The following is a 26712-nucleotide window of genomic DNA, read 5'->3' as shown; positions in this document are numbered from 1 at the left end:
GGTCAGGGACGAACTACGTTAACGCCATCTAGTGGAGCTATTTTCCTTATAGTTTCGTGTCCATAGGTAGGACAATTTGCATTAATGCTTAATGAAATTCGAGGCGACAATTTATGTCCATAGGCCATTACACGGTGTAGGTTCAGCTGCGTTCCTTTCTATTTCATGGTATTGCTCATGCCTTTCTCAAGGTTTCTCAATGTTTCTCACTGTAAGCTACATCCCTTCCACTCAGATCCTTTTTGAAAACGGCTCAGTGCCAGAATGCTGAAGGGTTAAGGAAAGATTCAGATATTTTATTCCAGAATCAAGATTTATTGTAAAAACGTTTTCAATAAAACATCTAGGATCGCATGTAAGGATTTAAAATTTGTAAATCAGATGAATCGTTTCGATAGTGGTACGTTAATTATGAACCAAACAAAACTCCACAATGACGGCTGAAGAAAATGGCAAGCAGCGGCCCTTTACATGGAGACGATAAACACTGTTTCATTAAAAACTTTTATTGTAATTTTAGATCACTGTTTCCCAGGAACAATAATTCATGATTTTTTTTATTAGTTTTTACGTATTCTACGATTTTTCATTAGTGGATGTAACTGGTCCCTCTACTGACATCATCACGATCTGTTACCACTTACGAAAATCAGCAGCAGAACTCTGCTTTTAGGGTGATCAAATTAAATGGATGAATAATCACAAAATGTGTACTGAGACTAAGAATGACTGCAGTCAACTGATTTTCAATTTTTTTTTTTTTTTTTTTACACGATCGAGTTCAAGGCTTCTAGCCTTTGTTGAGATGTACCTGACACATGTACATAAAACTGATGTGAGGTGTGTTTATCTTTGGACCACGTCTTGGAGTAGTCAATTGTTCTGTAGTAACCAGGGACCAGAGCATCACTCATGAAGTGACAAACTGAGTGGCTGGTAGCATATCAGTTTGATTATCAGGTACATTTGAGGATGAGGCTAGAGCCCTCAAAATAAGTTGTGTTAAAATAAAACTGAAGTTCACTTTACTGCAACCTGAGATAAGTCAGATTTAGTATCAACATATCATATGACTGGCTTCCCACAGTTCCGTCAACAGTGGATAGAATTAACTAAAAACATATAATTAGATGATTCTAGATGCTTTTGTGTGCTGCCTTGCAGTCTATTGCAGGAAAATATCAGTCATGATTGGGCATCTTAGCAATGGTTGGTTAGGTAATAATTTGCATGTCTTTGTGTCATACTTCCTACAACTGGCTATGATATGGGTCATGTCAGTTAGATTACAAGTATTATAGATTTTCCCAACGACAATACAGCTACAAGGTGTGTATTTAAATAATCTTATTTCCCATGGTGACACGTGCTGTCCTGTTTTCAGACTTGCGATGTTACGTTACGTAAAGATGCGGGAATTTTATTGCAGTACCCCTGGCTTGCACTTGGCATTCAACACAATGGTTCCCGATACTTCTTCCACTGGGCCACACATGAGACGTTCCCACAATATTGGCACTTAAACGGTTCACTAACAATATACAGTCACCAAGTTTCTGCTTTCACTCCAAACACCCCCTAACCTCCCACATATCCCCAATAGTCGTCTGGCGCCATAAAATGTAACAGTTCCATTTTTAATCTTGAATAGTCCGATTTCTCAAGTATGACGCCATAGAATGAGCTGCACTTAAGCATTCAGAAACCCCCATCAATACGATCCTCACAGAGTGTTCATCTTGAGGAATTTCATGTGGAGGATGCTTGAGAAGTAACATTGTGAAGGAAACAGTCTATAGTTGAATTGTGGTTGTAAATATGTTGAAGACGTCTGATTATTTTTCAAACTGTCTTTATTTTTGCTCAGTAGTGTATGATATTTTACTGTAGCATCTTTTGAGACATGCAGAACACAAAATTCGTGTTCTGGTGTCTTAATTCGTGTATAGTTGTTCATTAAGAAACCATTGGTTTATAAGGATATTGGGTTTTTCTCAAAGAAAGAGAGAAAGGAGCAAAAAATAAAATTTTATTACTTTTATTCAAAAGTTATGGGTACGAAAAGCACCGTTTACAATATTTCTCATCGACGTAGGTGAGTATTCTTTCTCGTTTGTGAGATACGAAAGCATAAACTGTGAATGTTATACAGCAGTTCACGTATGAACATTCAGGGTTGATGATTTCATTTTTAAGTAGTTGGATAGTTTATAGACAAACAACAAAATCTTACATTATTTGGATACACGTGCTCAGCCTGCTTCTTTTTCAACCTTGAAACCACCTCATCTTGGATAACAATAGAGACAAACAAAGAAAGAACTTGAAAACTGTGATGTGCTGAGAAGATTCCCCTCCTTTGCCAATGATAGTCACGAGATGCAGAAACAGCGTATTCCTTCTCTTGTATCCGGTCCTGATTAATCTTTTCTTCCTGTTTTCCAATGAGGCAAAACTTCTGACACACATATCCTAGCCTTTTCCTGAGTGTCCTGTGTTTTACTGAACTGAGCAACTGAGCAACAAAAGAGGCCGCGAGGTCTTTACCTATCATCTGGAAAGGGGAACAGGCCCTGTGAGGACTTCTTGCTCCAGGGCGAGCAGCTTCCACGGTGGGTGCGCTAGCTGGCGTACATGAAGATGGCGACGATTAGCCCGTAGAGGCCCAGCACCTCTGCGAAGATGAGGATGAGAACCATGCCGATGAAGAGACGCGGCTGCTGCGCTGTGCCGCGCACGCCCGCGTCGCCCACGATGCCCACGGTGAAGCCAGCAGCCAGCCCGCTGAAGCCGACCGTGAGGCCGGCGCCCATGTGCTTGAAGCCCCTGAAACACCCACCACCATCCACGTGCATCAGTCAGCGATTCGAACCAGACCACGGCACGTACGGCAGTACGGCAGCTCCATTCAAAGGATTACGGCCTCCACACCGCTAGAGTATGTATCACATGGAAGGGCTCGAGCTGACACACACACACACACACACACACACACACACACACACACACACACACACACACACACAGAGAGAGAGAGAGAGAGAGAGAGAGAGAGACAGAGAGAGAGAGTGAGAGAGAGAGAGAGAGAGAGAGAGAGAGAGAATATATAGTAATGCCGTTGGTGGGGAGGCTTGCGTGCCTCAGCGATACAGATGGCCGTACCGTAGGTGCAACCACAACGAAGGGGTATCTGTCGAGAGGCCAGACAAACGTGTGATTCCTGAAGAGGGGCAGCAGCCTTTTCAGTAGTTGCAGGGGCAACAGTCTGGATGATTGACTGATCTGGACTTGCAACACTAACCAAAACGGCCTTGTTGTGCTGGTACTGCGAACGGCTGAAAGCAATGGGAAACTACAGTCGTAATTCTTCCTGAGAGCCTGCAGCTTTACTGTAGGGTTAAATGATGATGGCGTCCTCATGGGTAAAATATTCCTGAGATAGAATAGACCCCCATTCGGAACTCCGGGCGGGGACAACTCAAGAGGACGTCGTTATCAGAAGAAAGAAAACTGGCGTTCTACGGATCAGAGCGTGGAATGTCAGATCCCTTAATCGGGCAAGTAGGTTAGAAAATTTAAAAAGGGAAATGGATATGTTGAAGTTAGATATAGTGGGAATTAGTGACGATCGGTGGCAGGAGAAACAAGACTTTTGGTCAGGTGAATACATGGTTATAAATACAAAATCAAATAGGGGAAATGCTGGAGTAAATTTAATAATGAATAAAAAAATAGGAGTGCGGGTAAGCTACTACCAACAGCATAGTGAACGCATTATTGTGGCCAAGATAGACACGAAGCCCATGCCTACTACAGTAGTACAAGTTTATATGCGAACTAGCTGTGCAGATGATGAAGAAATTGATGAAATGTATGATGGGATAAAATAAATTATTCAGGTAGTGAAGGGAGACAAAAATTTTATAGTCACGGGTGACTGGAATTCGACAGTAGGACAAGGGAGAGAAGGAAACATAGTGGGTGAATATGGATTGGGGGAGAGAAATAAATGAGGAAGCCGTCTGGCAGAATTTTGCACAGAGCATAACTTAATCATAGCTAACACTTGGGTCAAGAATCATAAAAGAAGGTTATATAAATGGAAGAAGCCTGGAGATACTAGAAGGTATCAGATAGATTATATAATGGTAAGACAGAGATGTAGGAACCAGGTTTTAAATTGTAAGAGATTTCCAAGGGCAGATGTGGACTCTGACCACAATATATTGGTTATCAACAGTAGATTAAAACTGAAGAAACTGTAAAATGGTGGGAATTTAAGGAGATGGGACCTGGATAAACTGAAAGAACCAGAGATTGTACAGAATTTCAGGGAGAGCATAAGGGAACAATTGACAGGAATGGGGGAAAGAAATACAGTAGAAGATGATTGGGTGGCTCTGAGGGATGAAGTAGTGAAGGCAGCAGAGGATCAAGTAGGTAAAAAGACGAGGGCTAGTAGAAATCGTTGGGTACCAGAAGAAATATTGAATTTAATTGAGGAAAGGAGAAAATATAAAAACGCAGTAAATGAAGCAGGGAAAAAGGAATACAAACGTCTCAAAAATGAGATCGAAAGGAAGTGCAAAATGGCTAAGCAGGGACGGCTAGAGGACAAATGTGAGGATGTAATCTCACTAGGGGTAAGATAGATACTGCCTACAGGAAAATTAAAGAGACCTTTGGAGAAAAGAGAACCACTTGTATGAATATCAAGAGCTCAGATGGAGACAAAGTTCTAAGCAAAGAAGGGGAAGCAGAAAGGTGAAAGAAGTATATAGAAGGTCTATAGAAGGGCGATGTACTTGAGGACAATATTATGGAAATGGAAGAGGATGTAGATGAAGATGAAATGGGAGATGCGATACTGCGTGAAGAGTTTGACAGAGCACTAAAAGACCTGAGTCGAAACAATGCCCCAGGAGTAGACAACATTCCTTTAGAACTACTGACAGCCTTGGGAGAGCTAGTCCTGACAAAACTCTACCATCTGGTGAGCAAGATGTATCAGACAGGCGAAATGCCAATCCTAAAGAAAGCAGGTGTTGACAGATGCGAACATTACCGAACTATCGGTTTAGTAAGTCACAGTTGCAAAATACTAACGCGAATTCTTTAAAGACGAATGGAAAAACTGGTAGTAACCGACCTCGGCAAAGATCAGTTTGGATTCCGCAGAAATGGAACACGTGAAGCAATACTGTCCCTACGACTTAACTTAGAAAATAGATTAAGGAAAGGCAAACCTACATTTCTAGCATTTGTAGACTTAGAGAAAGCTTTTGACAATGTTGACTGGAATACTCTCTTTCAAATTCTAAAGGTGGCAGGGGTAAAATAAAGGGAGCGAAGGGCTATTTACAATTTGTACAGAAACCAGATGGCAGTTATAAGAGTCGAGGGACATGAAAGGGAAGCAGTGGTTGGGAAGGGATTGAGACAAGGTTGTAGCCTGTCCCTGATGTTATTAAAAGAAAAATGGTTATGAGCACTATGGGACCTAACATCTATTGTCATCAGTCCCCTAGAACTTAGACCTACTAACTAACCTAAGGACAACACACAACACCCAGTCATCACGAGGTAGAGAAAATCCCTGACCCCGCCGGGGACTGAACCCGGGAACCCGGGCGTGGGAAGCGAGAACGCTACCGCACGACCACGAGCTGGGAACAATGTTATTTAGTCTGTATACTGAGCAAGCAGTAAAGGAAACAAAAGAAAAATTCGGAGTAGGTATTAAAGTCCATGGGGAAGAAATAAAAACTTTGAAGTTCGCCGATGTCATTGCGATTCTTTCAGAGACAGCAAAGGACTTGGAAGAGCACTTGAACGAAATGGACAGTGTCTTGAAAGGAGGGTATAAGATGAACATCAACAAAAGCAAAACGAGGATAATGGAATGTAGTCGAATTAAATCGGGTGATGCTGAGGGAATGAGATTAGGAAATGAGACACTTAAAGTAGTAAAGGAGTTTTGCAATTTGGGGAGCAAAATAACTGATGATGGTCGAAGTAGAGAGGATATAAAATGTAGACTGGCAATGGCAAGGAAAGCGTTTCTGAGGAAGAGAAATTTGTTAACATGGAGTATAGATTTAAGTGTCAGGCAGTCGTTTCTGAAAGTATTTGTATGCAGTGTAGCCATGTATGGAAGTGAAACACGGACGATAAATAGTTTGGACAAGAAGAGAATAGAAGCTTTCGAAATGTGGTGCTACAGAAGAATGATGAAGATTAGATGGTAGATCACAAAACTAATGTGGAGTTGTTGAATAGGATTGGGGAGAAGAGAAGTTTGTGGCACAACTTGACTAGAAGAAGGGATCGGTTTGTAGCACATGTTCTGAGGCATCAAGGGATCACAAATTTAGCATTGGAGGGCAGCGTGGATGGCAAAAATCGTAGAGGGAGACCAAGAGATGAATACACGAAGCAGATTCAGAAGGATGTAGGTTGCAGTAAGTACTGGGAGATGAAGAAGCTTGCACAGGATAGAGTAGCATGGAGAGCTGCATCAAGCCAGTCTCAGGACTGAAGACAACAACAAGAACAACATAATATTTATTAATAAATCAAAGACAGAGACAGAAAGAAAGATAAAGTTGGGAGCATTTTGGGCGTCAACTCTGGAGCTTTCTGAGACCTTTACCCTCAAGCAAATTGATAATTTAACGTGTGCTTAACTTTACGTTCTTCTGAAAGAAGTACCTTCTTGGAACACTCCATTTTCAGATGTAACTGTTGGTCAATGAGTGCAAATACATGTAATGTACCTCCATGAATCATATTTGTGACTTACATGTAGAGAGAGTATTCTTTGGGACCTTTGATCTGTCCGGCGATCAGGATGGCTATGACTAGCCCGTAGATGGCGATGATACCCGCCATGACGACGGGGATGATGGATTTCATGATCAGCTCGGGTCGCATCACTGCCATTGAAGCTATGCCCGTGCCAGACTTTGCGGTGCCATAGGCTGCCCCCAGTGCTGCAAGAGAAATACGAATGGTTGTTGGACACGTAAATAAAGTCACTGTGGTTCTTGTCGGACATCTCAACGTGGAAGTTTCAGTTGGGTCGTGTTTTGACCTGTGGTTGCGTAAGATACCGCTAGAGATCAGGGTTGAACTATCTTCTTTACAACCTTGCCACCCTAAGCTAGTTATTATATGGTAGCCGTTGCCCGACTCTACTTACTTTCGTTTATGCACTGCTAATTGTTTTCTTTTCTTAATTTTAAATGATGCATCATGAGACTTGACAGTGACTCTCACAGCGCTATAGAGAAGCGACGATACGAATGAACCAGTTTTGCTTCTGCTAAAGCACAAAAAATAGTGGACTGCCAGCTCTCCGAGATGGAGGCGAGGCTTCATTCCCCACATTACTCTTCACCCCTTGGCCGACGGCCACGGTGAAGTGCTCGCACTGTACATGTTCCTGCCACTCTTATTTATCTACAGTGAATTCAAATACCTGATAGATCCAGAGTGCCGCATTAGAGAAATGGCTAGACTCCGTGCACCACGTACAGCCGACTGACGGCCAATGGTGCTGGGATTCATTTATATTTCATTTTTCGTATATGAAAAGCGAATCCCCATAACCTGTTTTTGGAATCTAAACTCCTGCTTTGTTGTCGTTATTTTACTCAAGGCTGCAAGTTCACAACATTTTTATGTTTGAGGTAATTTTAAAAATGGCTCTGAGCACTATGGGACTCAACTGCTGTGGTCATAAGTCCCCTAGAACTTAGAACTACTTAAACCTAACTAACCTGAGGACAGCACACACATCCATGCCCGAGGCAGGATTCGAACCTGCGACCGTAGCGGTTGTGCGGTTCCAGACTGTAGCGCCTTTAACCGCTCGGCCACTTGGGCCGGCGGTAATTTTAAATTAACACATAACATAAAGTTTTCATAACGATTACTATTATTCAGTACAAAAAAGGCGTATGTGTGATTTAGTCACAGCAACCACTATACTACCTATTTAACAGACTGACTCTGCTAGGGAGTGGCCGTGCTAAATAAACACAACAGAACTGTACACAAGCGCCCACCTACAGCAGAGTCTGCTTCCTTTATTGTGACTGCTTGCAACGCCATTTGTGCGGCATCATCTCGTGGTCGTGCGGTAGCGTTCTCGCTTCCCACGCCCGGGTTCCCGGGTTCGATTCCCGGCGGGGTCAGGGATTTTCTCTGCCTCGTGATGGCTGGGTGTTGTGTGCTGTCCTTAGGTTAGTTAGGTTAAAGTAGTTCCAAGTTCTAGGGGACTGATGACCATAGGTGTTAAGTCCCATAGTGCTCAGAGCCAATTTTTGTGCCGCATCAAACATGATTACTGTTTCACAAATACTTCTACAATTAGCTCTCCCTAGCTAATTCTAAGCACCGCTGATGTTGGTAGTCACTTCCTAAAGCTCTGGAAAACGACACACGGAACTGGTGACTTTTAACTGCATATAGAACCCATTTAACTCCACAGATACATGGCCTACACTTTGCTTACGTTCTGCAAGGTGTCATTACCTACTGCAACAAGTTTCAGGGCTCTGTATCGCCAGTTAGACATAATGGAAATATTAGAGATATAAAAATGACGTTGGTGCCGTGAGACTGAAGAAGTGAAGCACTATTCATGCTGAGTAAACGTTTCTGAGACGCGAGATAATGAATAGCACTCACTATCAGCGCTGAGTCGCGCTACCCGTTGGTCAGTGGAAGACGAGAAGGGTGAACAAAGTGAAAACGATGGTGATGATGCTACGGCTGATATTAAAAGTAAGAAAGCATTGGAGGCGGAGTTCAACGACGCAACTACAAAATACATACAACACGCTCACAAGGGTACCACCGGACCTGTTTATAACGTATTTTGATAAATCTTACGTATGCTGTAGAGGACCCTCTTTTGACTAGCGGTTTTTCATGCGACTGTCCCTAGTTATTAGAAAATCAGTGTTGAAGTGCTACGCGTGTTTCCTGTGCCTGTAACTTAGTCTCGTTTCGATCAAGAGAGCGTAGCCCAATGGCCAAGTTTCACGGCTACCACGCTGACGGTAGGGATTTGCCACTACTGTGATGCTTACTTTTATAGAAATCGGTTAAAATTTTGACGAAAAATCGCAAAATGCTGAAGACTTACGTAAGAACCGCTTCGACAGAAGGTTCTGTAACAAAACATTCTTTAAATGTTCATCAATTTAGGGCACCTGGTTTCACATTAATGATCAAGTGCGCATGGTTCGCATCTACGTCGATCGAAGAAACAACAATCTATTTGAATACATAAGAACTGTGTTTTCTGAACGCTTCCGAAAAATCAGTATGCATCCAAGGCAGCAGTCTTGATTAAATGTGCGTGGTACTACTCGAATTTTAGTTTCGGTTGCTTCTACAACAAACACCACCGGAATTCTGTTGTAGCACAGCAAGCGATGCAAACGACGGCGAGTAAGACGATTCTGCAGTCTATTCCGTAACGAACGGATTAAGCATATGAAGAAAATTTCCTGTTGTAATGATTTATTAATGAAATTACTATTGCGAAAATAAATGTTTCTGAATAATTTTGAATAACATACATACTGAAGAGCCAAAGAAACTGGAAGAGGCACGCGTATTCAAATACAGAGACATGTATACAGGCAAAATACGGCGCTACGGTCGCCAACGCCTATATAAAAGAACAAGTGTCTGGCACAGTTGTTAGATCCTTTATTGCTGCTATAATGGTTGGTTATCAAGATTTATGTGAGTTTGAATGTTGTGTTACAGTTGGCACACGAGGTAGCGATGAACTGGAGATTTTCCCGTACGACCATCTCACGAGTGTACCGTGAATATCAGGAATCCGGTGAAACATCAAATCTGCGATATCACTGCGGCAGGAAAAAGATCCTGCGAGAACGGGACCAACGACGACTGAAGAGAATCGTTCAGCGTGTCAGAAAGCAACCCTTTCGTAAACAGCTGCAGATAGCAGTGCAGGGCCACCAACAAGTGTCAGCGTGAGAGCCATTGAAGGGAACATCATCGATATGGGCCGAAGGCACACTCGTGTGCCATTGATGAGTACACGACACAACGCTTTAAGTCTCGCCTGGGGCCATCAGCACCGACATTGGAGTGTTGATGACTGAAAACATGTTGCCTGGTCGGACGAGTCTCGTTTCAGATTGTATCGAGTGGATGGACGTGTGCTGGTATGGAGACAACCTCACGAATCCATGTAACCTGCATGTCAGCAGAGGCCTGTTAAAGCTGGTGGAGGCTCTAGAATTGTGCGGGTGTGTGTGTATTTGGAGTGATATAGAACCAATGATACATCTAGATACCACTCTGACACGTGACAGGTACGTAAGCATCCTGTCTGATCATCTGCATCTATTCATGTGCATAGTACATTCCGACGGAACTATTCCAGCAGGACAATGGAACACCCCACACGTCCAGAATTGCTACAGAGTGTCTCCAGAAACATTTTCTCAGTTTAAACACTTCCGTTGGCCATCAGACTCCACGGAAATGAAAGTTATTAAGCATATCTGGGATGCCTTGCAATGTGATATTAATAAGAGAGCCCCAACCCGTTGTACTCTTACGGGTTTATGGACAGCCCTGCAAGATTAATGGTGTCAGTTCCCTCCACCACTACTTCAGACAGTCGAGTCCATGCCACGTCGTGTTGCGGCTCTTCTGCTTTCCCGCGGGGGCACTATTCGATATTAAAGATGTCTACCAGTTTCTTTTTCTCTTCGGTATAATATTTAACGATATTTTGTATGACAAAATTGGGAAAAAAATTTCAAAAACAAAATCCGATTCCATACCGCCAGTGTTGTAGCCGGGAACCTTAGACAGTGCACTACTCTAATTTAGCCGAAACATGACAAACGTTACGAGTGTAGAAGGTACCCATAAAACTTAAAAATCGATTTTCTCGTAAACTAGGGGCGGTCGTCTGGAAAGTCGCTAGCCAGGCACTCTGGACAGACGCCTGTAAAGCGTAGCTGAGGCTCATCAAAATCCGAGTTTAATGCGTCTGATGATCCCCTTGTGAGCCACGAGTCGTGCACAGCTATTTCTAAAATTTAGACGACATGCGCAATTATAATCGTAAATTAGTAACGTTGCATCTGCCGTTCTGAATGGAGTCTGTCGATGTGTTGGAGCTTGATCGTTACCTGGAGGCCTATAACTAATGCGAGAAGGATATCATGGTGTTGGAGCTTGGTCGTTACCTGGAGACCTATCACTAATGCGAGAAGGAAATCTTGGAGAAGCGTTGAGGAAACCAGACAGACAGTGACAAGGGGGTACTAACAAATGAGTTTCCAGAATGAGATGTTCACTCTACAACAAAGTGTGCGTTGGTATGGAACTTCCTGGCAGACGAGGTACTGGCGGAACTAAGGCTGTGAGATGGGTCTGTCAGACGGGACGTGAGTCGTGCTTGGCTAGCTCCAGAGAACCTGCCGGTAAAAGGCAAAGGTCCCGAGTTCGAGGCCCAGTCCGTCACGTAGTTTTAATTTGTCAGGAAGTGTTAATGAATAAGTTGATAGATATGTGAACGTCCGAAGCTGAAGACACAGAATTGCCAACGGAAGAACAATATAACTTGCTTCAACTGATGGAAGTTAATGACAACATCAATTACATCGACGTACTGGAGACGCTACATGACGAGAGAGTATTCAGCAAGTAGAAACACTGCGAATGCATGCGAACGACGAACGATGCACCGCCCAAATTGTTGCTTGCAGTCATATATCTGATTCACGTAACCCAGGACAGGCAACCGCTATAGATTATCTTCACTGTCCCCGTAGGGTTGGGAAGACGTTTACTACACTTCCCCGTGGAGACGTACAACATCTTCACTGAACGTCATAACTGCATGTGCCACATGTACGTGGTTAGTGCCAGCACTGAGAAAATTAATATCCACCAAAAAATCACAGTTTGGGTTTCACGGGGGTTGCTCTACTGAGAATGCCGTTTACACGTTGACTCGCCAAATTTTACAAGCACCGAATAGCCTACTTGGTATTTTCTGCGACCTGTCTACAGCATTTTAGCCTGTGAATTGGAGAACTCTCCTAGATATATATTGAAGTTTTATGGGATTAATGGTACAGCCAACCTATGGATAATGTCATATCTGACCAAAAGAATGCAGACTTTTGTACTTTGTAATTTAACCGGTATAGACCGGGTTTAAAATTCTGACTGGCGAGAAATCACGTATGGGACTCGCAATGGCTCAGTATTAGTTCCACTTTTGTTCATTATATGTGTAAACAATGTTCCGTCTAATGTACAACAAGCAGAATTAGTCCTTTTTGCAGATGACACTAGTATTTTAATAATTCCAAACATACACAAAGAAACAGAAGAAATACTAAACAATACTCTTAAAAATATCATTGACTGGATTTCTGCGTATAGTCTCATCCCCAATTTTGAAAAAGACACAACACATTCAGTTCTCCACGTCTAGCGGTACTACACAAATGACATGCTGGGGAAATAATAAATGGGGTGAAAATTTCCAAATTCCTAGGTGTTCACACGGAAGAGAATTTAAACTGCCAAAAGCACTTTCGCAACTCCTAAAACAACTTAATTCAGTCACGTATGCTCTTAGAATCATTGCGAGTCTTTGGGAGAGGCAAAATAATATGTAGACATATTTTTCATATTTCAATTCAATAAGGTCATGTGGTATAATGTTATGGGGAACTCGTCTTTAAGAAAGAAAGCCTACATTGCTCTCGAACATGCTGTAAGAATAATATCTGGTGTTCGAATAACTTACGGGAATGCAGCCGGGTGAAGTCGTCGACAGACGCCAATATTTCTGCAGGTGCACACCCTGCCATTTTCAAGACAAAATTGCAGCAAATAAGCAGTGCGTAAGCGTATTTAAAAACTGGTTTTCTTAGAAACTACGTGAAAATAACACCTGAACACACATTGTAATCACTAGTGCCATCATAAATCAAAGACGGCCAACGTCAGAAGTTATCGATAGTGAAATTAATAATCAACGACTGAGGTAGCATAAACACTGCCTCTCTGTCTTTTGACAAGTGAGAGAGTAGGATTCCATGGAGAACTCAAACAAAAACCACCATCTCTATTTATAAAGTTACTTGCTAATTTAATTTCAACAGCTCACAGTGTCCCAATAGCTGGAAGTCCATGCCAGAATATAGGTATTGTTATATTGCATAGAATGACCAGTGTCAAGACAATGTTCTACAATGGCAGATTTCCCCCGCTGTTGTAAGCGTGTGTGCCACTTATGTTACTGATAGTCCGACCTATATATGACATGTCACAAATGCAAGAAACACTGTAGACACCCACCTTACGCAAACAAAGATTATGTTTTACGGGACCTAAAAGGACCCAGATCTCAGATGATGGTCGAAAATCACACTTCACATCGTATTTCCGCAAAATACAATCAATTCTGTTCGAAATTCTCCCTGCGTAAGATAAAAAGGCTTTAAGACTTTGGTGTTACCACAGCATTACCACTACTCACCCGGTGCACAGTTGGTCGATAGCGTAACGCACATCTAACCTGTCTTTCACTATAACCATTCAGACGAAAGGTGAAATCTGGATGGGCTAACTCAATCAACAAACTCGCAGGGTCCGAGACGACATGGGCCCTGTGAACCAAATTATAAATTAGCACTTCATCTTGAGCTACTTGGTGACAACTGTCAGCCCTGCAGATACACATCAGTGTGAGTAGGCTACCAATTAACAGCACGTCCCAACGTAGCATCCACCTTACACCAGACCAACACATCGACGAAGGGAGGACTGCCATCTCTTTACACCCCCGTTGTGATTCCAATATTCCGGTGGATTCAATTCATGTATTCTAAAAAGTCGTTCGAATTCTCACTGCCATGAGGCCAAACAACAAACGTATCATCTACATATCTGAACCACGCAGGTTTCAAAGCCGCCGACTCAAAGTTCCTCCAGATCTTCCATAAACGAACTGACAATAATAAGTGACAACGGACTTCCCGCAGCAAATCCATCTGTCTGCTCGTGGTACAGGTCACTGAATAAAAAGTAAGTGGAAATTGGTACCTGTCGAAATAGGTTCGTTAAAACAGCATCAAACCTAACCTCAATGAACGGTAACGGATCAGACAGAGAAACATGTGTGAAGAGAGAAATCACATCAAAACTTATTATAACATCAGAATCATACAGACACAATCGCTATAATCGACGTAAGAAATCCAACGATATCCTAATGTGGTGCTCACACCTACCTACTATAGAGCTCAAAAAGGTAGCAAGATTTCTTGCTATACGTAATGTCGGAGTACCAATACTACTCACAGTCGGGCGAAGGGGACCCCCTTTCTTACGGAACTTAGGGAGGTCATATAACCTAGGGAACGCAGTACAGTAAGAATTGACACCCGTGACGATCCTTTCTTCAGGAGGCTGTTAGTTCTTTTACTCAACACTTTTTGTGGGTCAGCACAGATCCTACGATATATTTAGTCAGGCAATGAACACTGCGAAAAAATGGTTCAAATGGCTCTAAGCACTATGGGACCTAACAGCTGAGGTCATCAGTCCCCTAGACCTAACTAACCTAATGACATCACACACATCCATGCCCGAGGAAGGATTCGAACCTGGGACCGTAGTAGCAGCGCGGTTCCGAACTGAAGCGAGTAGAACCACTCGGCCACAACGGCCAGCAATAGACACTTTAATCTTTCTAACGTAATTCTGCTTGTCCAAAACAAAGGTAACATTTCCCTTGCCCGCAAGTAAAATAACAATATCCGGATCAACTCTGAGGGAACGTAAAGCAGCCCTCCCAGCGCTGTGATATTACTCATGCTGAACGTGCCCCACGTGACATGACATGTCTCCCTCCTAGCATCATCTGCAACATCAGGAGGTAGTTTAAAAACAGCCTGTCCAACAGAATTAATAAAATGAACCACTGGCAAACGCCTGGGAGTAGTGTAAAATTTTCCTCGCACTGGTAAAGGTGAGTCGTCAAAAGCTTCCTCCGTGAGATTTGTCACAGGAAGTCGAGAAATAGTATCAGAGTCCGAGCCAGCGAAAAGTTCATACTTTGCCAGGGCAGTTTCAGGAAAGAATCCCCAATCAGACTGCGGCCATGAAACACCGCTCACACAGTCCCAAGAAAAAGACGAGATTTTAGAAGCAATCGATATATGAAGCTGAAACAATTCCTCTGAAACAAAATCCAACTTTCAACGAGTGTAGTGGATCCTATCACGAACAAAAGCTAAACCAGCACTAGCTTGATACGATTAGTGGCCAGAGAATTTATATGATGCACACCTTTGGCCAGCGTAGGAACGATATTTTGATCTTGACACATGTGCAAAAACGACAACGCACATTGCAATCATCCAACCTCCGGAAGCTAAGATACAGTTCCTCCACGTAGAGGTACGCAATGTGAGACCTTAGTTTCTTCGGACGTATACAGTGATCGAATAACTTACGGGAATGCAGCAGGCCGTTGTCGACGACGCCACCCGTGTGTGTTCCCGTAAGTCATTTGAACGTTGTATACGCCGGGAGACAATAGGGTCTGATCTTTATATGTGGTGCTCACCCATGATCGTCTTTTAGACATCTTTTTAAGGAGTTCAGCATTCTGACTACTGAAGAACAATATATTTATGCCCTCATGAAGTTTATTGTAAATAATCCACCACAATTCGCAAGGAATAATTATATGTATATACATATATATATATATATATATATATATATATATATATATATATATATATATATATATATATCAAAAATGTTTTGCATCACCTCGGTTCCGAGAGTTCCGGAACCTGTACAGAAAATTGGAATAGAGATCTACATAAACACCATTTACACCCTTTTTATTGCTCATGAAAACCACACATTGCATGTTGTACCACCATACCGCGAGACCTTGAGAGATGGTGTTCCAGATTGCTGTACACACCGGTACCTCTAATACCCAGCAGCACATCCTCTAGGTCTGATGCATGCCTGTATTCGTCGTGGCATACTATCCACAAGTTCATCAAGACAGTGTTGGTCCAGACTGTCCCACTCCTCAACAGCTCTCAGAGTGGTTGGTGGGTCACGTCGTCCATAAAACCCCTTTTCAATCTCTTCCAGGAATGTTCGATAGGGTTCATGTCTCGAGAACACCCTGGCCACTCTAGTCGAGCGATATCGTTATCCTGAAGGAAGTCATTCACAAGATTTTCACGATGGAGGCGTGAATTGTCGTCCATGAAAACAAATGCTTTGCCAGTATGCTGCTGAAATGGATGCACTGTCGGACGGAGGATGGCATTCACGTATCGTAGAGCCATTACGGCGCCTTCCATGACCACCAGCGGCGTCCGTCGGCCCCAGTAATGCCACACCAAATCAGCAGCGAACCTCCACCCTGATGTATTCGCTGGACAGTGTGTCTAAGCCATTCAGCCTGACCGGGTTATCTCCAAACACATTCCCGACGATTGTCTGGTTGAAGGCCTATGCCGCAAGCATCGATGAAGAGAACGTGATGACAATCCTGAGCGGTCCATTCGGCATTATATTGGGCCATTCTGTACTGCGCTTCATGGTGTCGTAGTTTCAAAATGGACCTCGCCATGGACGTCGGGAGTGAAGCTCAGTTTGAGCACAATTTTACATGAAGTCCTGTGGGTGCACAAAAAGCCTTATTCAACATGGTGGCGTTGATGTCAGGGTTTCTCCGAGCCATAATCGTAGGTAGCGGTCATCCACTGCAGTAGTAGCCTCGAACCTGCGACCGTAGCCTAGAACCGCTCGGCCACCAGGGGTTTCCCTGTGTCTCCTCCATGTCCGAACAACATCGCTTTGGTTCACTCCGAGATGCCGGGACACTTCCCTTGTTGAAAGCACTGCCTAGCACACAGTAACAATGAGGATGCGATCGAATCCTGGTACCGAACACCTAGGCATGGTTGAACCACAGACAACTCGAGCCGTGTACCTCCTTCCTGTTCGAATGACTGGAAGTGATCGGCTGTCGGACCCACTCCGTCTAATACACGCTGCTCATGAATGGTTTTTTACATCTTTGGGAGAGTTTAGTGACATCTCTGAACAGTCGAAGGGTCTGTGTCTGGGATAAAATATCCACAGTCAGCGTCTCTCTCAGTTCTGGGAACCGGAGTGGTGCAAAACTGTTTTTGATTTGTGTAATTACAATACGAATTGGAAAAATGACATTTATTACTGCACATTAAGGTACCTGTAGCACAAAAAGGAGTGTACAACGGTGCAACGAAGATTTTTGATCATAATGTAGACTCTGCGACCGACGGTCAAGTATTGCTTGGATGTGACGCGTCACGACTCCCACGGGTCGTTCGACTGATCGTCGACTGACAGTCGGCGATATCTGCATGCTCAGCGTAAACTTGGGCAGAAAACTAAAATTCCTGCTTGGGTCGATCTACGGTCGCGCCAGAACGCGAACATAAGATATAGAAATGCCGGCCATCTCGTCACTGCCTAGATACTCGGTCAGTATTCCTAAATACATATCGACATTGGACGGCTCGTTGCTGGTGCCCCTCATCTTAAGGGGCTTCAGAGAGAAAAAACTGTTGAATTGCTTCATGCTCCCGTCGCTCGGTATGAAGCCGAGCGATTCTTAACACCAGCAACGACGTAATTTTCACTGGGCACTTCAATTCGAAGCAGTGTGAGGTGTACTGTTATTCTTAACAAAGATATGAGCGTCTGATGATGATGTTTGGTTTGTGGGGCACTCAACTGCGCTGTTATCAGCGCCCGTACGAAGTCCCAGTTGTTACACAGTCCAATTTTGCACAATCCAATCTAGCCAGTGTCTCGAATGATGATGATGAAGAAATGATGAGGATATCACCAACACCCAGTCCCCGGGAATAGAACACGGAACCCCGTGATCCATGAGCGATTGGAATAGGTTCCCAGATACGTGAGTGTTTCGAGGACTTATTGAGTAAAAGAACTCAGTATGCTTTGCTCGACGGCGAGTGTTCATCAGAGCCAAGGGTATCGTCAGGAGTGCCCCTGGGAGTGTGATAAGACCGTTTTTATTTTCGATATTCATAAATGATCTGGCTGACATGGTGAGATGCAATCTGCAATTTTTTGCTGGTAATGCTGTGGTGTGGGGTAAAGCGTCGAAGTTCAGCGACTATAGGACGATGCAAGATGGGTTACAACTAATGCTGCCCAAGTGCCACTCGCCGATTCCGATAAATTTCGAGTATGTTGTAGTCTAGGTCAAAATATGAGACACGTCTTTTTTATACGTGCCCAGAAGGCCGTTGAAGTGGTGAACAACCCCCCCCCCCCCTCCCTCCCTCAATCCGCCAAAGAACACGCAGTTGTTATTTTTCCGAGCACATATCGTAAAAAGAGTAGGAGATACAACAAAAATGTAGAAACATAATTTCCATGGTTGTTGCTGCACTTTACAACTGTGCGGTCAAATATTTAAACTTTCTGATGTATTTCGTAATCCTCCACTCACCTCACAATTTATGATGCGCTAAAAAGTTTATGTGTAGCAAATTTAATAGTAAATTTGACGAATAATTCAACCGTGTATGATAAAGTTACTTCCTGAAGACGCAGTAGTCAGATATAAGTTGGAAATGCCCCTATATACTGCTATACCCGCGCTCTTTCCTCCATATGATGCATATGGTGATAGTGTTGTTTGCAATTTAGGCTCCTGAAGGATTTAATTGAAACAATATGGTCTCACTCTCTGTGGAGTCCGGAAATAACCAACATGGAGATGGCCAGAGGATACTTCCTTTTTGTTTTTTCGTGGTCTGTTTTATTTGTTTGATTTTTGCGTATTTTGTTTGACATCTACTTCGTTATTTTACGGTATTCAGGTTGTGTTATATTATCTCTGATAGTCTTTACAATAATGAGGGGACGTTGTATTGAAATGGTTCAAATGGCTCTGAGCACTATGGGACTTAACTGCTGTGCTCATCAGTCCCCTAGAACTTAGAACTACTTAAACCTAACTAACCTAAGGACTTCACAAACATCCATGCCCGAGGCAGGATTCGAACCTGCGACCGTAGTGATTGCGCGGTTCCAGACTGCAGCGTCTAGAACCGCTCGGCTACGCCGGCCAGCGACGTTGTATTAGCCATTGCCAAGATTTGCTTCATACACATACACATTGTGCACCACGCACGTCTGATTATTGCAATATAATTGCACAATTTACGCTTGTATCACTATTTTAAAGCAATAATGAACAGGAGGTTCACATTTATCAGGTTCCTCTGTGAAGCACCCGCTCTTGAACCGCGCGCACCTAAAAGTGTTTACAATCGAGGGGATGAAAACTGATTATGAATCAGGATTGAATTTTCGGAATATTACTCTTCAGGTGCAAATTTACATCATAGCCGTTTAGTAGGATTACATCAGAGAATTGTTTTACAAAATTCTTCCTCTGTCTGAATGTGTAAATAGCAAGTCGATGGATTCTGCAGTACGATCCAGCAGGAATCGTTACAATTTTTACGTCCTTATTACCTTTTTCTGTGTTGTTAAACTTCTTTTCTGTTTGTCCTGTCCAGGAATCCAAACACTGAACAGTTAGTTCACCCACAGTAGGTAAGTAAACCACCGCAAATCATTTAATAGCGATATATGATGTTAATTTACCAGATGGCGAAGCAAATGCAACAATACTGTTGGCTTTATATATAGTTTGTTGAAAAATGTGTCCAAACTGGCCACGTATTTCCTGAAGGAGTATGAGCAAAGGGGATGATAAAACACCAGATATGACTGGCTGTATGGTGTAGCTATGGATGAAAAAATTTAAAGATTTAACGAGACATTCAACTTTTAGTGTTCCTTTAAAGGATATGGCATGACCTGCATCTGTCTCCATATTAAATCAGATTGTTCCGAATTGTAAATACTGTCCTCTCCTAATAATGCAATATTTGGTATTAAGTTTGCCACAAGTGCATTAGCTTTCACTACTAGTTGTTCTGTATTGGTTAATTGTTTCTGAGCAACAAATTTATTAATATTTTTGGGAATAATTGTCTGCCTCACTTTAAAATGACGAACTTATTTCGTAGTCGTCGATAACAGATAACACGACAAACAAACTTCAACCGTCATCATCAAAGCCCATCGTTTCAGGTCCAAGCCATGAATAGGTAGTGATATATTGCATGCCTTCTGGAATTTCCCAATACATAATTGGAACTCTGTAACAATTTGTCGCTTCGTGTTCCACCTTCAGTGACTTGTGTTTCCCTTCTTTATAGTCATTTTGTATCCTTAACCTTTCTTAAATTATGTTGGACGGTTTTTAAACTCTTATTTTTCTTGTTTCCACGCCAAAATGTAACTGCCTTTTTTATATTCAAAATCTATTGCTATTTTACTCTTCTTACTGTCTTCCACAATATCCTCATAATCCTCTTCAAACACCTCTTCAACTGCGACAGCCTCAGGAAATACACTTGCGTCATCATAGGTCAAAGTACTATAAACGTCTATAAATACGTCGGTGTTGATGGACTCTTTAATCAGATTAGCTAAATGTAATGAGAACGATGTTTCTTTGTCGGTAATGGTAGATTCGATAGCGTAATGTGGATGATGGAAACTTTTGGGTAACAGGTGTAATACGTTCTTCGAATTCATCGTGCTATATTTGAAATAAGTGTGTACAGAATCAATGTGTCACACTCTGTATATACTATTCGATTTCAGTCCGACGTTCGGTCTGCAAATTCCGGCCGCCTGTTTATGGGAGCGGTGATTTTCGAATGACAGTACGTGCAACTGTACGCACGCAGTTGAAGTGCATGCATACATTAATGCATCCCTGTCCTACTGTCCGGCGGTCCTGTACTTACCTCATCATCGTGTTCCCTCCGAGCGATTCGATGTCCATACCCTCCCTACCACATTACGAGTATTGGTGTAAACACGAGGCGTCCATGCACGCGTGTGCGGAGGTATTGTGTAGACAGAGAGCGTCGTGCTCTCCTCGCCGCTCTCTCTCCCCTCCCCCCCCCCCCCCTAGTGTATTTAGTGTATACCGTCTGGTAATAGGTCGCAATATACATGTGGCCACGATAGTTACATATGCTTCCTTCACGCTCATAGTTATGGCAAACTTTGTGATAGTTTACTGTGTAGATTGGTCTTTCCCGTAATACCCTATTCTGGTAATGTATCGCAAATATGTGGAATGAGGAAACAAGGACGTACAATGTATGATGCCTTCTGCTACAACAACCGGCATAATCCAGCCACTTGATGTTTACACAGTCAGACAGTGGAACAATTTTCTGAAACAGTTCTTTGATGCAATCCTACTATACGGCTATAATGTAAATTGGTCCCGAAAATTCAATCCTGTTTCATAATAAGTTTCCATCCCCTCGATCTGTGAACACGTTTGGGTATGTGTGGTACAAGAGCGGATACATCACAGAGAAACGTAATAAACGTGATCCTACTGTTAATTATTGCTTTAAAAATTGTGATACATGCTGTAAATTGTGCAATAATATTGAAATGATCAGACGTGCGTGGTGCACAATGTGTATGTGTATGCAGTACTTCTTTGCAATGGATAATACAACTTCCCCTGACTGTCAAAAATAATGCAAGACAACCGAAATACTGTAACGTAACGGCGTAGAGGTCAAACGTAATATCCAAAACCAAACAACTAAAGAAACGAAGCGTAACAGAATCCAATGAAACAAAGCCCACGAAAAAACAAAATGGGAATCGCCTCTCGCCACTCCATGGTGGCCATTCCCGGATTCATCAGAAAGCGAGACTATATTTTTTCAGTTAAATCCTTCAGAAGCCTATCTTTCATAGTTGCACTGTGCAATTGCAAACAAGATTATCGTCATGTATAACAAGCTTCATACGGCGGACAGAGTACACATACAGAGGTATTAGGGACACTTCCAACTTATATCTGACTACTGCGACTTCAGGATGTAACTTTATCACATATGGTTGAATTTGTTGTTAAATGTACTATTAGATCTACTAAACATTAACGTTTTACCGTTTCGAAAATTGTGAGGTGAGAGGAGGATTTCGAAATATATAAAAATGTTCAGGGTTGTAAAGTGCAGCAGCAACCTTGAAAATTATGTTCCAACATTTTTGTTATATTTCCTACTGTTTCGACGACATGTGCCCAGAAAGATAACAACTGCATATTTTTTGGGAGAGTTTTCACCTCTTCAACGGCCGTATGGACACGTATAAAAAATACATCTCTCATATTTTGACCTAGAAATGTATCGGAATCGGCGAGAGGCACTCGGGTACTGCTACTTGTGTAAGTAAGCTGTTTAGGTTTCTGTGTTGGTAACGCTACGTAGCGCTCTGTATGAAAATCATTGACTGTGCTGTGTGCAGTCTGTGGCTGGTTGGACTCTTTGTTGGAATATTCGCTAGTGTACTGCTGGGCTGTTGGCTGTGAACAGCAAGCAGCGTTGTGCAGTTGGAGGTGAGCCTCTATCAGTGGTAGATGTGGGGAGAGAGATGCCAGAGTTTTGAGAGCGGACGATCTGGACGTGTGTCTATCAGGAAAAGGAAATTTGTAAGACTGAATGTCATGTACTGACATATACGATATATTACGACTTCTGAACGGTATTAAGGTAAATAAATTGTTTGTTCTCTGTCAAAATCTTTCGTTTGCTAACTATGCCTATCAGTAGTTAGTGCCTTCCGTAGTTAGGATCTTTTTCTCAGCTGGCAGTATTGGCGCTCTCTGTATTGGAGTAGTTCGAATAACGAAGATTTTTGTGAGGTAAGTTATTCATGAAAGGTATAGGTTATTGTTAGTCAGGGCCATTCTTTTGCAGGGATTATTGAAAGTCAGATTGCGTTGCGCTAAAAATAATGTGTGTCAGTTTAGTGTTGATCAGAATAAGTAAAGAGAGAAATGTCTGAGTACGTTCAGTTTTGCTCAGCTGTTTAAAAATCAAATAACGTAAGGGGTTTACCACTACAGTAATTCATAATTTTTCTAAGGGGACGTTTCACTTGTTAGACGAAATGTCTAGTTGGTGTAAAGAATGACAGTTAGCTCTAAATGTATGAAAACACGAGTTAAGTGAGGCTGACTGGAAAAATACTGATCGGTAATGTTCCTATACAGCATTAGTAAAATCCTGCTAGATACAGTCACATCTTTTAAATATGTGGGCGTAATGCCACAAAGCAATATCGAAAGAATGATCATGTGAGGATTATGGTAGGGTGTGTTTGTGAATTCCTAAGGGACCAAACTGGTGAGGTCATTGGCCCTTAGACTTGCACACTACTTGAACTAACTTATGCTAAGAACAACACACACACCCATGTCCAAGGAGGACGCGAATCTCGGGGGGAAGGGGCAGCGCAAACCGGGACAAGGAACCTCTAGCCGCGCGACCACTCCGCGCGGCGATTGTGGTATGGAAGGCGAATTATCGACTTCACTTCATTGGGAGAATTTTTTGGAAAAGTGTGGTTCATCTGTGAAGAGGAGGACTTTATTGCGACCTATCCTTGAGTACTGCTTAAGTGTTTGGTATCCGTACCAGGTGAGATTATAGGAAGACATCGAAGCAGTTCAAAGGCGGACTGCTAAATTTGTTACCGGTTAATTTGAATAACACACAAGTGGTACATAGATGCTTCGAAAACTCAATTTGCAATCTTCGCAGGGAAGGCGATGATCTTCTCGACTAACACAATTAAGAGAAATTATAGAACCGGTATTTGAAGCTGACTGCCGCCAACATAAGGACCACGGCGATAGGATACGAGAAGTTAAGGTTCATACGGAGAAGTGTAGACGGTCGTTTTTCTCTCGCTCTGTTTGCGAGTAGAACAGGAAGAGGGACAGAGTACCCTCCCCCACGCTCCGTACGTAGGCTTGAAGAATATGTATGTAGATGCAGATGAAGCTACTACAGACCTTCGCTGTATGATGTAAATATTTTATTGTCTATTCTGCAACTACTATACTAGTCTGTAAGAAACTTCCTGGCTCATTAAAATTCTGTCCTGACCCGGGACTCGACTTGGGACCATTCCCTTCTCCGGGCACGTGGTGTAACGACTGAGCTGTCCAAGAGCAACTACAGTCCGGCACCGATGACTTATGTCCTTCAATACGTTATCTTCTCTGGTAAAGAGATCGAAAATTGAATGACATCTTAATACGAAACGGTTGCTATTACTTTATCCCGATTTTTCGAGATAGATATATGTAGCAAATCGAAATTACATCCATGGACATTTTTTAACATCATGAGAGCTCATGGTCTTTAATAGTCAACGACCATCCTTAAATTCTGGAATTTACTACCTAACCGTTGCAAACGAAGACCAAAAGTCCAGTGAAACCGAATTTAATTCATCTTACGTATTAGTTACTTATGAACATTTTAAAACATCGTGATTTATTTTCTCCATTATTTACGAAAATACTAACACTTCAGTTCCAGAAACACGCAGATAAACATACGTCTCCAAACATCACTGTGTGCAATTCATAGTTTTCACATACTGTACGATTTTTATTTAGGCTACATTCGCTTCTTGGTTGCGTTACATCTTCAGAATATCGCCCGAATACATTTCTCAAATATCGTGTTTCCGCTACAATTTCGTGACTTATTTCTGCCCAAATTTCTAATAGTAAAGATCTTTTATCTTTCGGACGTGCAACATTAGCCACTAAGTATGTAACAGCAACTATCTTAGTGAACGGTGCTTTATTCACTTGCACCGATACATTTGCAGGGATCGAGAGAACATATTTTTTAATACTCTTGCTAATCAATTAATCGTCATTGGTGGCAAGAAATGGTTCAAATGGCTCTGAGTACATGGGACTTGACATCTGAGGTCATCAGTCCCCTAGAACTTAGAACTACTTAAACCTAACTAACCTCAGGACATCACATACATCCATACCCGAGGCAGGATTCGAACCTGCGACCATGGCAGACGTGCGGTTCCGGACTGAAGCGCCTAGAACCGCTCGGCCACAGCGGCCGGCTCATTGGTGGCAAGAAGTGGATGAGTGAGTAACGCAGTCTCAGTGGCCGTAACGGAATCACTTTTTGCAGATTGGTTTTAGAAAGCTGAACAAAACGTCAACCTGGGCTCTGCCAACTACAGCTTTCATACTCCCGTAAACGAAGACGGAAGTTGAGTTTCACACGATAGGTATTAGTCAAATTCCTGTTCATTCCTAAGAGGACTTTTGTGTCTCCAAAACAATCATCACTTGCGAGCATAATGTATGTTACACAGTTTTACAGTTCACTGATGTCAGCTTGTTGTATGTGTGATTCTACAAATATTCATGTGGTGCCCCATAATAAATGGTACGACTTCCAAGGCAATTTATTCCAGAAGGTATCAATTACGTGTTATTACATACATATTTTACTACTTGTCGCACGAACATGTACAGATGCTCTCGTTATCCAGTATCAGCAATTAGTAGTACAAGAGGTAACAGCACTTCATTGCGCAGTCACCAGCTGTTCATTGTTTCACGTGGCAAAACGGCCGCTTGCATTTTACACGACTATCTCTTGTATTTCATAGAAACACTATATACGATGCCTACGCATACTACCACCAACTGTTACTTAGCAGAGACAAACAAGAGACTCACCGGAAAATATCATAGCAGACGATGCCCCTATGACACCAAAGAACGGTCCGTAGATGGGGTTCTCCTCTGGCAGCCCCGATGACATTTTTGCAGTTTTCGATCTTCAGAAGAAAGATGCGAAGCGGAGAAAACACACTAGCTACGGCGGCCGACTGTGCAAGTGTGCAGCTCTCCAGACGATGTCGACACGGGATGTATTCACGTGCAGAATCCTCCAAGCCTCGTGCTTGTTGGTCACTGTAACTCTCTAAGCTGCGAGTGAATGAGGGCAGAGGCTTCGCAGAGAGTCCTGCGCATCGAGTTTGCAGATAAAAACATTATCAATGATACCACTTGTTCTCTTGTAATGTGACCGCTACCACGTTAACCGACAGCTGTGGCGCTGATACTATCTGGCAAAGCGCAACAGCTGTGCTAGTTGTCAATTCCAGTACTTTAAAAGACCAATTTATTCTGCTGCGTACAAGTCTTTGCTAGCTCAAATCAGTTTTCAATAAAGTGAAAAGCAGTTTTGGCAGTTATCGTTACACAAGGTACCCAGAAATTCAGCATCTATTTTATTGAAATAAGTGCTGAATTATTGTTATTTGTAGTTGAATATGTTTTTCACATGTTACATTCAGCAGGAGCATCAATCATATCTCGTCATATCTCGCCAAAATTCCGGTCTCCCGGCTTTTTCCTGAAAATTAATGATGTTATAGCTGCAGCAGTTTATCTAACTCCGTCTTGGAGCTCCGCCAAGGAACTACACGGTGTCGTCGAAACACACTCCCTTGATAAATCCCCAGACAAAGAAGATCACGAGAGTGAGGTAGGGAGAACGCACCGTCCAGATCATGAGTCCCGTGCACCCAACCCATCCACCCGGAAACACATCATTCAAAAACTTATTCACATCTGTCAAGTAATGGTATGGTGCCGTGTCC

General features: G+C 42.6%; 1 protein-coding gene across 1 annotated transcript; it reads right to left on the bottom strand.

Moving 5' to 3' along the window:
- Positions 1 to 2598: 2598 nt before the first annotated feature.
- LOC124612909 (V-type proton ATPase 16 kDa proteolipid subunit-like) lies at positions 2599 to 26030 on the bottom strand. Its single transcript, XM_047141395.1, has 3 exons — positions 25784 to 26030; positions 6803 to 6992; positions 2599 to 2826 (listed from the first exon to the last, which is right to left on the bottom strand). The coding sequence occupies exons 1-3, from the start codon at positions 25866 to 25868 to the stop codon at positions 2622 to 2624; spliced, it is 480 nt and encodes a 159-aa protein (XP_046997351.1). The 5' UTR covers positions 25869 to 26030; the 3' UTR covers positions 2599 to 2621.
- Between the last annotated feature and the right edge of the window lie 682 nt (positions 26031 to 26712).

Source organism: Schistocerca americana, chromosome 4 (genome assembly GCF_021461395.2).
Source record: "Schistocerca americana isolate TAMUIC-IGC-003095 chromosome 4, iqSchAmer2.1, whole genome shotgun sequence".
In the NCBI taxonomy this organism is placed as follows: Eukaryota; Metazoa; Arthropoda; class Insecta; order Orthoptera; family Acrididae; genus Schistocerca; species Schistocerca americana.
This window is presented reverse-complemented; position numbering and strand designations above follow the sequence as displayed.

Bases quoted from the DNA above. Each gene is read 5' to 3' on its own strand.
- LOC124612909 (XM_047141395.1), bottom strand. From the start codon at position 25,868: ATGTCATCGGGGCTGCCAGAGGAGAACCCCATCTACGGACCGTTCTTT. The intron at 6,993-25,783 runs GTGAGTCTCTTG...TTTCTCTTGCAG, and splicing joins GTCTGCTATGATATTTTCCG to CACTGGGGGCAGCCTATGGC. The intron at 2,827-6,802 runs GTAAGTCACAAA...TGGGTGTTTCAG, and splicing joins AAAGAATACTCTCTCTACAT to GGGCTTCAAGCACATGGGCG.